The sequence below is a fragment of the Echiichthys vipera genome (genome assembly GCF_963691815.1).
Source record: "Echiichthys vipera genome assembly, chromosome: 13".
In the NCBI taxonomy this organism is placed as follows: Eukaryota; Metazoa; Chordata; class Actinopteri; order Perciformes; family Trachinidae; genus Echiichthys; species Echiichthys vipera.
Genome location: NC_139838.1, coordinates 15,424,412 through 15,440,661, shown reverse-complemented (window position 1 = coordinate 15,440,661; position 16,250 = coordinate 15,424,412). Strand labels below are relative to the sequence as shown.

The 16,250-nt window shown below is 40.8% G+C and overlaps 1 protein-coding gene across 1 annotated transcript in view; it reads left to right on the top strand.

Annotated features, from left to right (window-relative positions):
- The window catches only part of gabbr2 (gamma-aminobutyric acid (GABA) B receptor, 2), a gene marked incomplete at both ends in the record, with an annotated part of 169,837 nt that overhangs the window by 38,185 nt on the left and 115,402 nt on the right, over positions 1 to 16,250 (top strand). Inside the window, one exon of the mRNA XM_083926115.1 lies at positions 9,960 to 10,097. Coding sequence (XP_083782241.1) covers positions 9,960 to 10,097 — 138 coding nt within the window. The remainder of the gene's footprint in view (positions 1 to 9,959; positions 10,098 to 16,250) is intronic.

Here is a 16,250-nt window from a genome sequence, read left to right as displayed (position 1 = left end):
AGCAAAGGTCACTGATATCCAGCAGGACTTGTATATTTTCACTTTCATGAGATTGAGAAGATGATAAGGGGTGGATTGGGTTGAAGTTTTCACACAGTTGTTGTCCATAAAGCTTTATAGCCCTAATTGTCAAAACACATATGAGGAGTTTTATGTGCTCTGTTATTTTTCAGTTTATAGGTTTCTTCAGGTGAGGAAAACGCAAACATAATCTAACAAGTATCTTGAAGGGTAGCAATTTTTCAATCCAAGTTCATTTGGGGTCGTACTGTCAGTGATAAAACAGAAGGAAAATGTGTGAGGAATGCCTGGAGTCAAAATCGACCGTGGTATATTTTGTAGCAGCAGAGATACCGTGACTGCCCAAATAAAGAAGACTGAGGAAGAATTGATAACAGACTTGCAGAAATTGTTCTCATTTTCTCTCCCTGCAGTGGCCCTGCACACTTGCATAGCAACAAAATGACTCTCAACCCAGTGCTGCTCATTCACTTCTACCATTAACCAAAATCATCTTTGTCCTACCTCTTTCTCGTTTTCCTGCCCCTCTTTACTGGATTCTTCCATGGGAGAGTGTGGAGCACCTCCGGGGCAAGGAAACAATTAACTTGATAATGGACTCTCTCCTTCTCTTATTTTTCTTCCTCCTCCCTGTCCACATCGACCCTCTTCCAGTCTTCATTTACTAGTTAGCAGATGCAGCAGCTAGGACACCTTTGCTGTTGCTAAGAGCTTAATGAAAAAAATCCATGACATTGATTGGACCCTTGTGCTCAAATTTTATTGGGCAGGTATGAAAACAACCTTATGAGCAACCTTCCACTTGTCAGGCCGTAGATATCATTCACGAGGAGCTCAGACTCCTCATGTTATACACAATGGAAGTATATTGACTTCCTTGCTCCTCAGGGCAACTTGGAAGCAGAAACTGCATAATATGTTGAGGCTGTACTTATGCACAGCGGTGCTTTGGACTGAAAACTATTTAGCATGTGTGAGGTAGATTTATAGCTTAATCTCGATTAAGTTTTATGTTATGATGAATTATATAAATGTGGTATTAAGTTTAAGGATTTTTTTTTATCTGTATCCATCATTTTGACGTAGTTCTACATCTTTTTGGAGTAACTAACTTACGGGCCCAGGGGAAGTTATATTGAGTGAAATAATGGAGGCCCCAAGGAATCTGGTAACTGGTTAATTGTTCCTTTGATTAAATCGCATATGACATTGAGAGGGCCCAAAGAAGTTGGATGAGTTCCTTAGTCAGCCAGTCGGTCATTTAGGTCTTAGTCGACTAAGATTTCAATAGTTGATTAGTCTTTAATCCTTTTTTTTATGTTGAATGACTTATTTCCACAAAATGTAGGAGCCCATCGCTGATAAACACAAGATTTTAACTGGTGCTTTTGCATGGTTCTCTGTGGAGAAACTCAGTTTTGCAGATCTATCGATTAAATCAACAAATAAGTCGACAAAATAATAGTGTTAGTCAAATGAGAATTTCTTTAATTGAGGGCAGTCCTTAACATTGGCTAATTAGTGCAAAACACAATATGCAGCTGAGGCTGATGGGAATGCCATTATTTTTGCCATTAGTTGGTGACAAATGACAAATAGAAATTTTGACCTTATGGTGCCACTAGCTGACAAGTCATGGGATCACCAAGGTTCTAAACAATTTATCTTAAGGGAGACATAAATGTCAGAACAAAGTTTATGGCAATCCATCCAGTAGACATTTTACTCAAACTGCAAATATCAATCTAATGATGTACTGAGGAAAAAGTCAGGGGGTCCCCAAAGTCATTAGGATTCATAATCTGGGATCCACAAATAGCTGCACACATTTTGTCAGTCCATCTTTTAGCTGATGAGATACTCAATTTGGAACAAAGTGGTGGGCTGACAACAGTACCATTTATAGAGCAATGCTGCTAGCTTTGCAAAAGGCAACTGAACCAATCATAGCGTATGTCATGTTATTTCTGTGATCATCATGACAAAATGTATCTGATTTTAGAAACCCTGAACCCTGGTGTTGACTGAAAATGCCATTGACAGGAAAGATATGACAATCACACAAAGCAATACAGGTATACCGTTCCGTTGACCTTTTCCACGGAAGACATTTTGGCACTGGTAAAAACCATACAATTAAAGATGGCTGATTTGCATTTAACTGCTGTGATTTCAGGGTCCTGGTATTGTGTATGCTGGTTCACTGTCACACTGTCATGGCCTCCTGGGAGGCTTGAATGAAAGGGGGCCTTCATTAATGTTATTAGTAACACCTGTGCTTTTCCCGCTGTGAGAATTCCAAACCTCTGCTGTTAAAAAGCCCTATAATCAGGTAACTAATAACGGGAATCCTTGCAAATCTCGCTAGGAAACTAATTACCCAACTACAAAGCAAAAACCTAACTAGAAATCAACCTATTTGTTTTACTTGATTGCGTACATCACTTCACACTCCGTTCTCCTTTCCTCTCCTATCTGTCCTGAAGAGACCTTCAGGTACCGATTGGCTCATTTCAGTGGGATTATATTTTGGTCTGTCCCTCTCACTGGTTGCCGCAACATGTTCCAGCTGTTGTCAGGCCTTGTCAAAAGCACAACAACCTGTAATAGGCTTAACACAGTGTCTGCTTCCTGCACAGCACAGATTGCTATTAAGGTGCAACGTGTTCACTGTGATTTTAGTACCACTGGCCAATTTGAGCTTATCTTGGTTCTGTGAGTGAGCCGATATGTGTGTATTCTTTTATGATTGTGTATTGGCATGCATTTGCTAAAGGATGATAGTTAATGTGTGTGTGTTTGAAAATAAGCATACAACGTGTGTGTGTGTGTGTGTGTGTGTGTGTGTGTGTGTGTGTGTGTGTGTGTGTGTGTGTGTGTGTGTGTGTGTGTGTGTGTGTGTGTGTGTGTGTGTGTGTGTGTGTGTGCATGCGTGCACGTGAAAAAGAGAGGAGAATCGTCACCACCAAAGAGGCTTCCAACGTGTCATCGTGGTTATACTGGTGGCCATCTGAGCTCTCAAGAAAGAAAGGGATAGATTGAGTGCAATAACAAGAGTCAGACTGCAGGAAGAGAGTAAAAGAGAAGGAGATGGAGGGCAAACTGCCATCAGCTTGAGCAACCCAGTCAGTCTGTCGCAGTGGATTTTAAAGGCCAGTCTCCCCAGACAAGGAGTTGGTTCCTCAATTTTTTTTCTCTATGTTGCAAGCCTGCAATGTGAAGGGAACAGATTGAAAAAACAACTCTTTTCAGCTCTCTACTTCATCCACTCTCTCTGTACTTTCTTTGTATACTCTGGGGCCCACTGTTTAAATTGTACCACAAGGAGTCAAATTGCTTGCTTTAGACGTAACTCATCTTCACCTCTTTTACCTTCCTTTCTTGTTGCTCATTTCCAAGTATCTAGCTTAAAGCTTTGGCTACATTTTTTTCTTTCATACTGGTTTAAGACTTTAAATCTTTTGAATTACCCGCCAGCCATGTCTTCTTGGTCATTTAGAAAGAGAAAGAAAAGGCATGGTGGGTCATATGTTACGCCCAATTGGACCTCTCAATTGCCTAGAGGCTCATTGTTGGGGAACAAATAGCTCTAGCTTCTTCAAGATCTTGTCTTAGTGTGTAAGGATGGTTCAGGCAAGATGAGGCTACCACTGCTGAGTGAGAAGTCAATCAGCAGTGGGGAGTGTTGACTTTAATTGACAGATAAATGGCCCCAATGAACTCAAGGGGGCCCTCTTTATCACATTGCTATTGGTATAGTACTAGTTAGACAATTAAATATACTATAGCTGCCTGAGCACTGAAAATATATTAAACTGATTCACATTCACATGCACAACAACCCCCTCCTTGTTCTAACACCTCCAACAGTGGTTGGTATTGACAGCCATGCCAGAGTTTAGAGGATTAGTTGGGTTTGTACATGCGGAAATAGATAATCTCCTTTTTAGATCTGACCTATTGGCTGCACCCTGCTATCTCTATAGGGCTTTATAATGCCAAGCATATGTTTTAGCAATCTCTGAATTCAGTTTGGCTCACATTTCCTCCCCTGGCTTGGAGATGTGGAAGTAATTCAATGAGGAGTCAGAGGTAGTTGTTAGAGGAGACCAGAAATTTTGCATCTGCTGTGCTGCTGCTGCATAGATGCTCAAAACATCAGGAACTGATTTACCATATACACAGGGGGCTTCAGCAGTGACAGTGCTGTATGTTTCTGTTGACAGTGCAAAAATGTAAATTCAAGCATCGCAGTGCATACAGCTGACAGGGTTAACACTGATAAATGTTTGTAGCTCCTGGAAGTATTGCTGCATTTTATAATCTATTGTCTTGATTACTTTTTATAGGCACATTATGGAGAGTGATGCATTTTGGACAAGTACAAGAAGGGTTCTTTTTCTCTGTATTCTGTCTGTCTGTCCCTGGGTTGTCATATTTCCCTCTTACTTTGTTCAAGGTGTTTTGGGGTTTCCACAATAAAGATTCTTCCTATGCGTGTATCCTCAGTGAAGCATTACAATTAAAAAAATATTCTTGAACAAAAGAAGCGAGGGCTGACAGTTTCATAGAATTGGAAGGAGAAAAGTAGATGTTGTTATCACACACATATTGTTCACACATCCCGATTGTAAATGACAATCCATTTCCTTAATAGATGAGGCAACATCATGTACGCATTAGATCTGAAACTGCCAAGACATATTTTTTGTGTATTTTGTTCTCAGTAATCACCTGTGCTGTTGGCCTTGTCATTTATAAACGCAGTGTGTGAAGAGCAGATTGCTTCTGACATCAGATCAGGCTCTCCCGCTCTCTCTTTTTTCTCTCTCTCTCCCCTCACACATACACATCTATGGATGTGTGTGTGTGTGTGTGCAGTCTGGAGCCTCAGGTTTCTGATTTGGGTGCAGTAATTTGCCATTAGACGAGGGACAGGTGCAGCTGCCTCTGTTTGCAGTGCTAACAAGGCATTTCATCATGGTTAGCTCCAGCCTGGTGCTCTGATCAGCTCTTGTTCTTGTCACAATATCACACACATGTACATGCACACACACAGAAATGCACCTGAAGACACACTATGGTGGTCTTTGCATGGCTGCCCCACATGTAGTGCTGGTTAGAACAGATTTGAGATCAAAAATCCACTTTACCTTGGAAATGAAGGACAAGCTTTAGGTATGCTGTTTGTGGCTGACACTGTGCAAGGAGGACAGGTTCATTTGATTATTTAAAATAGATTTTTCCCTATTATTTTCAAGCACGGCATAGTATTATATTCAGTCAGAATAGCTTAATTCAGAAAGCTTTTCTGATGAAAAATTGGAAATTTACTCAAGCTGTTAAACTTGCAGAAAACTGTGCTCAACACTTTTGCTGAAGATTCTGGATGTTTTAATCCCCTTTGGTGACTTGTTATTGCTCAAATGTGCTTTAAAGTTATTTTCAGAAAAAGCAGCACTGATGCATGCTGACCTTTAATGATATGCCGTTCTCCAGGACGTTATATAATTTTGATTAAAATATATAATGAATTCATATTATCACATGGAACACTGGATAATTTGACATTTCTGGGCAGATGTTTCCTCACATTTAGCCTAATTGAGTGCAATTTATCCGTAGCACAATAACAGTAGGCTAATGTCATCATTTAACAATAAATCAATAAGGATGAATCTCGGTAGCTTTGTGTAAAGGTCAGAGTGAAGCAAACGTAATGGAGACAATAGATTAAGTAGCATTTGAAATAAACTCCTCCTTGGCCAGCTGTCCCATCCATAATATCCTCTAAATAGTAAGGGTAGAGAGACGAACTCACTACACTTAAATGAAAAGCAGAGGAGGAGGCATTTTGCAAAATTAAAACAGTAATATAACCTGAATTAAAAGTATCTCTCAATCCAGCAATTTAAATGAAACTCGAGTTAGATTCCAGTGTGTGTATGAATTGAAAGGGTATCATGCTGTGGTCACCCAAAGTAAAATTTCTGTGTACGGATCTTCAATATCAGACAGGGTTGTATATCCACCAACTCTTACACACACACACACACACACACACACACGCGCACACACACACACACACACACACACACACACACACACACACACGCACACACACACACACACGCACGCACGCACGCACGCACGCACGCACGCACGCACGCACGCACGCACGCACGCACACGCACACGCACACACACAAACACACACTCACCTTACTTGGCCGTGTCCCAAGGCGGTCAAACAGATTACTACGGGCGTTAACCCCATCGATCTTCTCCAAATGGCCTCCAAATGCCAGAAATTTCAGACTGCCGAAGAGAGAAATACAATTTCTATTTCATGCTGCTCGACTTGGGAGTTAAATGCTGCTATGCCTTCCTCGTTGTACTAGCTTTTCCTCAGAACAACTTTGTGTGTTTCACGACAGTTATATTTGTCACCCTTTATACCTTTTTTGCACATTTCTTGGAGAAAATTGGGATGTAAGACACATCCTGTACCCAAATCCTCTCACTGACTGCTTGGAATCTTTGAAAAATACATAAATGTCTCATCACTGATGTTAGAGGAGGACGCGCAGGTGAAAGAAATAACTAGAAGAAGAGGTTAATTTACTTATTTTATTCATTCTGGTACATGAGTGGCTCCTGTACTGGAAACTATAATCAATCAAAATAAAAGAAATTAGATTTGATATTAAAATGTATTTTTTTCCATAACTGATGTCCTGCGGGCACATTGTGCGGCTGCTTAGCACCACAGAAAGCCACTGAATAAATCTCACGTCATGAATTACTCCATTGTCTGGTTATAATGGAGGGCAGGTTTAACACTGGTTGATTTGGCTTTAATAGTGCAAGCTTAATGTCAGGCTGATGCCTCTTCACTCCAGTCTTTCTCTTATTCTATTCAACCGCTTGTTTCTGCCCCTTTCTCTCACCATCACCTTCACTATCCCTATGCCTCTATATTCTTTTTGTCCCATTATATTCCGTTGCCTCTCTGCTGTCTATCATGCTTTGTCTATCTGGCATTAAGCTTTATAGTGTTTCCATAGCTGTATAAGTATTGATTAATGTCTGAGTAGTCGTGCTACCTAATGAGAGGCTAAATATAACCATCGCCACACCGGCCCGCCGCGGCCTCCTCCCTCATCTAGCGCACAAAGTGTGGATAGTCACACGGTTGGCATGACAACACACCGGTCAAGGCTCTGTGAGCAGTCACAACAGATTTTGCGCATGTGTGCACAGCAAAAGTAGGAGCAGATGAATGAAGCGGGGGGTGAACCGAGAACAAGAGAAGAAAGAACGAAATAGCTTTTATTTTTATTTTTAGCTCTACTTGAAGCTGCTTTGCTTTCTCGCTTTTTCCCTACTGAATTCCTTCCTCCATCAAAAAGCTGGAGGTTCTCATTTTGATGATGATATTTTCATTACTCACCATCTAACAGCGATTCCACAGTCATCTGAGAAAGTTACATGTATGTTTAGAGCTGAAATGATTAGTTGATGAGTCTTTTCGCGACTGAAAGAAAAATGATTGGCAATTATTTTTGAGAATCGATAAATCGTTTGTCATTTCTCAAGCAAAAATGCCACACATTGTTTAGATTCTTAAATTTGAGAATTTGCAGCTTTTCTTTGTCTTGTTTCATAGTAAACTAAGGGTATTTGGGTTTTTGACTATTGGTTGGACAAAACAAGCCATATTAAGATATTGCCTTACGATTTAGGAAACTGTGGGAACTGTGTGAATTTCTCACAATTTTCTGACGTTTTATAGACCAAATGATTAATCAACCCATCAAGAAGATAATCAGCAGATTAATCTATAATGAAAATAATAGTTAGTTGCAGCTCTATACTCTACTGTATGTGACCTTTTGGGTCTATCTTGTTCCCCATTCCATCCTTTCAAAAGCTTTAAATCTGTTTAATTTACTGCAGAGGGAGTGAAGATCATAACCATTCTTTACCACCACCTACACTACATTGTCACTCATCGTAATAAATCAGCTTAAACCCGCAATACCAAAAGCTCTATTGTGAGCACATTGACAAGTTTAGATGCCCACATTTCTTTTCTGTTGCATGGTAACCAGTTGAGAGTCACAATCCTACCAGCCTTTCTTGTTATGGCCAGCTGGAGAGAAATTAATGAAGAGTATGCAAATGGGATATCTTCTTTAACAGCCTGCTGTTTTATTCAGCTGTGTGGCCAGGATAAGGAATCCCCACTGTGTCTAATCACATCCTCTCCCTCTCATTTCACCTAAGGCATATCCGCAATCTAGTCTATTTTTGACTGACATTACGACCTACATTGTTCTCTACCAGCATGAATGTACATGCACAGGGGAAAGCCTTGATTTTGCCAGCAATTGGCCCGTACTTCAAAAATTGAAAGGTATTCACACAATAACAGTCTGATGACTTAAATGTTATGATTAAATCAGACTGTGCAGGGGCGAGAGCAATGCAGAAAGGTGTCCGGAGCAGCTCACAGCGTAACTAGCAAGGTTGTCTTTGTCCTTGGCCTCCTTGACGATCATCCTCTGCTCAAAAACTGACCAGACAAGACAACGTAAGACATAAAGATGTGTAAAGCCTGCAGCCATGACGTCTGTCATGCTTTTAATAAAGTCACCAACAGATCACATCATACAGTCCTACATGTCTGGTTAGGGGTCTGATTCCTCCACATTCGATTTTCGGTTTTTCAATCTGCGCTGTGGAGTTCGTGCTGTGTTGTTGTGGGAAATCTCATTCAGGGGCCGGCTGATGGCTAACAAGGTCAAATAACTCTCCAGATGAGATGGAGTGTGTCAGAAGGCGCAAAACACACACACACACACACACACACACACACATACCACCTGCCATTCATTCAGTCAGTCCATCTATCCGTCGGTCACACAGAGGAACACATCCTGAATTGAGTGGCTATAAAAGAGGGTTGGTGGTGGGTTGGGGCGTTTACTGCTGATAGGAATATCATTACAAACTGTGGTAATCAGGGAATCACAGCAAAACCAGTTAGCCAGCTCATGCAGCAATCAATAGGAACCTACACAGTTCTCTCATTTCTCTCTCTCTCTCTCTCTCTCACACGTTCTTTTCCTCCGGTTGCTATAGTGACGTGAAATGACTGCATTCTGCAGCACTGGATCAGAGCGGGGGCCCGCTCTTGCAGCCTGTGAGATACATCGTTTCACATGATGGTGTTAAAACACACACACAGACACACACACAGACACACACACACACACACACACACACACACACACACACACACACACACACACACACACACGCACACACACACACACGGCTACAATTACTGTATCTGTCACAGCACTTAGAGAGTTTAATAAGTTAAATGTTATTTAAGTGTCAATAAACTGACACTAGTGAGTTTGCTGTTTTTGTATTGCATTCGCCAGTATATCGGAATATAATGACCTTGTGGGCAAAGCAGTTTTTCTTGTGCAGCTGGTAATTATTGATTGACTCACAGATTAGGCTATAGAGTGTTGCCCGAAGTAACTATCTAATTTTCTTGACATAAATGATCAGAAAGCAACTGTAATTTCTGTAGGACTATAACCAATATTTGTTGCAGAGGAGCACAACATCTTTATGTAAAGATTTGGGATTAAGATAGGATTTGCACAGTAAACCTTGAGATTCTCCGCTTACGTGCCAGCCACATGGTCGCCCAAAATAGGCCAGAATATTTAGCTCCCTTTTTCTCTCCTCTTCTTTCATTCTTGTTAATGTTTCTTCCATTATTCTCATTTACTTCATCATGGCTTTAACAATAAAAACTAATTGAAATATCCCTTCTCTCTTTTCCTTATGGCTGCCTCTTTTCCCCCTTTATCTCCCTCTCTCCCCTTCATCCTCACCACCTCTCTGTGTCTGTAGTGTGACAATGCCAAGGGGCTGAGGGCCTTCTTTGATGCCATATGCTACGGTCCCAAACACCTGATGATCTTCGGCGGTGTCTGCCCCTCTGTGACCTCCATCATCGCAGAGTCCTTGGAGGGCTGGAATCTGGTGCAGGTAGGGTTTGTTCTCAACATGTTATCGTGTGTTTGTGTGTTTGTGTGTGTGTGTGTGTGTGTGTGTGTGTGTGTGTGTGTGTCTGTGTGTGTGTGCGTGTGCTTGTGTGTGTGCGTAGTAGTGTGTTTGTGAACCCTGGATGCTGTTGTGCCAAATCCGTCAGTGTGTAGAATAGGATTTAATAGATGTGCTAACTCCTGTGGGCACTTCTAGATGGTCTAAGGTTTCTTCTGGTTTCAGCATTACTCTCAGAAAAACCTTGAATTTTCTACTCCATTGTGTTCCCAAAAAATCTTGTCCCTTAGAATTGCAGTGTGCAGATAGGCCATGTGATTTTAAAGAGGTCCCAACTCATGTCTTAATCCTTCATTAACCATGCCTGGGTGAATGTCTAATTGGCGTTGCTCTAATCCATAGAATCCGCCCTCATTTTGACAATCACAGTCAAAATGGCTTAAACTCATTGTACTGTTGTAGTTTAGCACTTTAAGTCTGTTGTTAAGAAAATGAGCTCAACTTTCAATAAGCACTTGGACTTGTGCATTATATAAAGGAAAACAAGTTATGAAATTATAAGAGCTTCTAAGTAAAATGCTGTCTTGTGTAGCATGCGTGATATAGCTGGAAATGTTTTTTGTCGCGTTTTGTCATTGGTATGAGCTCAGCAAAGTTTTACTACTTAGGCCAGTGGATGTTAATTACCTGCTAGACATTAATGTAATATATTTTACCATTCAATTATACTCTTGCTTGCTAAACGGCATTTGCTGCCATTAAATTAGTAGAGCTTTATGATTGCTCACTGAAGGCGATAAACACCACTGGTTCTTGCATCTGGTAAACTTTTGACCCCCTGCGTTATTTCTTACAGTTTCTTTCAAAGTGTACTGTACTGCAGTACCAAAGAGGGGAAATGCCTCCTTCCAAAGAATACATTTCATTTGCTACAAACCCTATAAAGGTTATCGGGCGCAGATAAGAAAGGAGTGAAGCTTGTGCTTGGAAGAGATAGCATAATTCAAGAGCCTGCATTTTGAACTGAATGTCACATTACGTGGCATATTTCTTCCTCTTGCAATTACTGTGAATCCGGTGCTTTTCATGTTGCTTTCTGCTTGCTCGTCTTGTCAGGGTCACTCAAGAGAGAAAAGATCGGCAGGATGAGGGAATGAAAGGAGGAGTGATTCTTTGTTTCCGTGTTCACTTCCTTTCTGTGGTAATGATCTCAGTCTAGAAAGAGGGGTTCAAGCCGTGGTTGAACTTTGAGTACTCTTAGGCATTTGTCTGCGTGGTTTGTGTGCAAGTATATATGTGTTTATGTGTATGCTCTACTCTCTATTTATTGGCTTGTTTGTCAGTGATTACCTGTGAGAAGTGCAATCTTCTGCTCTGCAGAACACTCTGCCTGGTACAATGTGTTCCCCAGAGCACTTTACCGACCAGGTTCTTTTCAGGAACAATACACAGACCAACTCCAACAAATTCATGCTAGTCCAATCATAAATACACAATCTGACGCTGTCTGAATACCAGATAGCAAGTGGCCGAGGGAAAAATGCGAGGTAAATGGCTAAGAAAACATCTGGCATGTACCTGTGTTTAAAGGAGATGCCTTAAGAATTCCCACTTCCCATTCAACTAAATAGCTTTTTTTAGGCCAGCAAGCATACAAGTACACTCTTAAGACATTAATTTTTATCAGTTAGCTTTCCAGCACAATGCGGATACTTATTTCGTGTTAAAACAGGTGTCAATCAAAGACCTAAGTATTGTAGTATCATACTAGACATAATTATCTGCCATTACTTGTGTGTGCATTTGTCTACAAACGTGTGCTAATACTGTATGTACAAGTGTGTTGTTACATTTCTGGTGTGGTACTATATCAAAAGCATAGGTTAAATTTTTTTGAAATGCAAGTTGTTGCAGACCTGAACAACATCCTCATCGGAGTATGACTCACCAAGCAATTATAATGTGCACTGGAAGTCTGCAGAAAGAAACGTCAGTGGATGTAAACAACACACCAGATAGCTATTGGTTGTTCTGTGGAGCATGAATTTGCAGTAAGGAGGCACCTGTGTGTTCAGCTATCATGTACTTATCTAGCTGGTCGTTGCACCTGCCAGCTAGATTGTTGGCCCTGAGCCTCTCTACTCCATCTCTAAGCCCATCGACTTTCATGAGTTCCTATCCAACATGTGTGTTTGTTTATATGTTGTGTGTGGGCATGTGTGTGAATCAAACGGAAACCTCCGGGGCTGAAAAATTAAGCCAAAGCGGTAGTGTAAAAAACTGCAGTTCTTCAAGTGATCACTTAAGGGCGACTCCAAAAGCAAGTTGAGCCCCATGTTAAAATGCCCAACTTTACAGCAGAAAAAACACGTTTACAACTTGGTCCAAAAATGTTTTTGGTCTCTATAGCTAATTTCCTTATTCATAACAGCTGTTGGGGATTTAGATATCATTTAGATATCTTTAAGGTCACAGTTCTGCATAATTAAGGGTGCTGATGCTTTGAATAATGGACTTTAGGCTTCATTCGACCCGCCTCTGCTCCATCCATGTTCATCCTCTTTGCCCATTTTTGGGTAAGCAGGGATCAGGCTGAGTCAGGCACTGCCAAGATGCCACCCACACTGAGCTTCCCAATGGCTCTTAAGAAACCTATGGGTGACATCACAGAAACTACGTCCACTTTGATATGAGACTGACAATGGCGGGAGTTAGTTAGATGTTGCTCAAGCTAGAATAAGAATGTTGTCTGCATGAATAAATGAATAAAAGGACTAAAAGCAGGGGCGTAAGAACAAGAGGAGCCTCCCTGAGCCAAAGAGGAAGAGAGATGAAACTGGAGATGATTGAAAGTTTTGTATCCTGGGTACAGGATAATGCCACATCAATGGGGATCTGTTTTTAAAACTGTGAAGTCTGTCACCCTGCATATATTTAACTCAGCCATTGCACCCCTTATGCAAGACTTGATTTGAAGTGGAGGAGAAATAGAGAATTTTTTATGGTGATTTTTTTTTTTATGGGCCAGGCTTAACAAGTTCATCTTTCCACATCAAAACAGGGAGGTCACGGATACTATCTACAGTAGATATGGAAAAAAAAAAAAAAAAAAGCTTAACCATACACCCATAAAAATAGCTTTCAATCAGCGCTGATGCCCAATGAAGTCAGCTTTGAAAGACTCAACAAAAATACTCTCCCATTGCTTACCCGTTCATTATGCTCTATGCATACTCTTGAATGCACATACTCATACCTACAGCATTACACGTTTTTAGAAGGGTAGTATCAGAGTTAAAGTTTTTGTACTAAAAGCCAGAAGCCAGTTCTTTTTTATCCACAGCAGCTGGAAAAATGTCTTAAAAGGAATGTGTCCTGGAGTATGTATCCTCCCAAGGGTTAGGAGATAATACAATTATTCAAATACTAGTAATATTAGTTGAGAAGATGGAGGAAAGAAAAAAGAAGCAGAAAGGAAAAGAAGTTCTGTAAGAAAAAATGGGAAGATGCATTGATTCTGTTCCACACTGGGAGCCTCTTGATGGGCCGCTACGACCTAGAAGGAAACTGTCACGTGATTGACTGAGACAACTGAAAGCGTCATTAGGTTACTTTATGTGTACTGTAGAGGGTAAAACTCTTAACAACAAAGAGATTGCAGAAACCTTGTTAAAGAATAAAGAAACCTGGCAGGTTCTTTAACCTATAATTAGTTTTGACAAATTGTGATTTTAAGAATGATAGAAATCATGATGAAAAAAACAAACTAAAGGCTTGTAGCAAGCCAACCTCCCTCCAGTATATGACATTTTCTCCACCATCAATGTTCATAATTCATGGTCTGCCAAATTCCTTAATGTGTGGCTCAGTCAGTGAAAGACTTACTATTTCTGGCTGGAGAAATACCAAATAATGAAGAGGGCATCCCCCAGTGCCTACATGGTAAGGCAACAAATACCATTTTCACTGCAATTTGGCCATTGATTAAAAAAACCCAACAACAGCCAGTAAGGTCTATAAGATAACACTGTATTTGTGGGCTTCAGGTTGGAGTAAATATGCTAGCAGATTATCTTGCTAGTAGTAGCATTAGCCCGGCTACCCCTATCTGTCACGTGACCATGATCTTGCAGGTCATAGCGGCCGATTAAGAATCTCCCTTGTGCAAAATTTTAGAATGGAGACGGAGACTCATTGGCAGCCAAAAACTAATACAATATTTAAACCAACTGCATCAGATCAGAGGCAGAGAGTTTTATAAAGGTCATAATCAGTCTGATACCGCACAAGGCATGCAACACATACAGTACTTAAAGTAAAGTCTGGCGTAAAATCATCCCAGGGTCTTTTTCGGCAAATACCCTCATCAAATAAGCCATCGAGACAATTTTTTTTCGTGTAACAACTATTAGTGTGGAAATCCTGGCAATGTGGCTAAAACACTGATTAGCTTGGGTAGCACGGTGAAAGCATTAAAATGGCTTTTTTTAATACTGCTCAAGATAACACCAAAGTAGAATGATAAGAGTTCCAACACATTAACTGAAGCACCAATGGGCTCCTTCCTTTTGGATCGACTTTGGTAATTGACTTGAATGGACTTTACTATGAGAGGAGCTGCTACCGGGGCCAGTAGGTAAGTCTTCAAAACACTCTTTTAATAAACTCACTAACTACGTTGTTGGTGCTTTGGTTAATGTTTGGACTCTTACCATACTACTGCAGAGGTTTGGTGTTATCTTGAGCAGTATTAGTGGTTAAAAAAGCTGTTTTAATGCCATGACTGTACTGCCCCGAGGTAGTCAGTGTGTTAGCCGCATTCGGCTGATAGCTACTGTTAGCAACTTTTCGGAATATCTCCGTGAATAGTTGTAACACAGAATTGTCTCAAGTGTATTTGCCGAAAAAGACCCTAGGATGATTTTACGCTGGAATTTCACACAGGCAATATTGTTAAGCTCTCTCTGTACTCTAACTACAGGTTGATATGTTTGTGACACTGTTCTGATTCTGACTTACGTCTTCTGATGCTGTTGAAGAGGCCTGTCTGTCAGCCTCCTTCCCTGAGCAGCTCTGCTTGTCTCTGTACTTACAGTCACATTTTGTAATGCAACGCTGCACATGTGCTAAAATGACTGCTCAAGCAAATTAAAATGGTGGATAAGAATGCTACGAGGGCCAATGGACAGATGGCGAGGAGAAGATTGAGGGAATGACGGAGGAATAGACAAGCACAGGCAGACATAGACTGCAATAGCATAGCATTGAGATTGAAAGAAATGGGGCAAGACACAGCTGTGTTTGAGAGCTGCCATCAGCCACAAATGCCACTGATTGCTATGGTTTTATTTTCGCAAGACAATGAATGTTGAAGTCATCCTCTTGGCTGCCATCTTGGTCTGTGATCAGTCTTGTGTTCTCCTCACCATGATATTATATCATTCCAGAAGGGATTTGGCAAGCTTTTTAAATACTTGCTGGCACAGGTATGTGTGAACATGCTGCCCTCACTTTACCCATTTTTCATAACTTACGAGAGGTCCTTTCCCTCTCCAAAGCAGTGGTGTCTATTTTCTGTAAATGGCTCATTGAGTGCCAGGAAATAGCCCCAACCCACCCTCCCGCCAGTTGCTGGCCCCTTCTCACTCACCAATTAGTGGCGACACTGCTCATTTTCAGCCATGCTGAGTGTGTAATGAAAAATTATGCTTCCCGATCCTTTTGGCTCTTGTGATTTAAAAGAGAAAATGAAGACAAGATAAGGCTATTCCTACAAAACTGATTATTTGTAGTGGACTTACCTTACTATATATGGTAGGCTTTTCGTGTCATGTCAATATTTTTCCCCACACTGTTAAATCAGAAACCAAAAAGATACACATATTTATTTTTCACTTTCACTTCATTTCAACTCAATGTGGAGCTTGCAAAACTTTAGCAACAAGCTTCTGAATCATTTATCTTTAAGGGACACTGGATAATGAAGTCAATATATAGAGGAAAATGTAGATTCACCTGCTCAAGGTATTGTGGCCAAGACCTGGGCATAGAGCTAAGATTTACGTGTATATGAAGCCCATTTTTCTTCTGCAAGCTGTATCGATCGTCAGTGCTTCATTAAATCAGGCAATTTAGGGA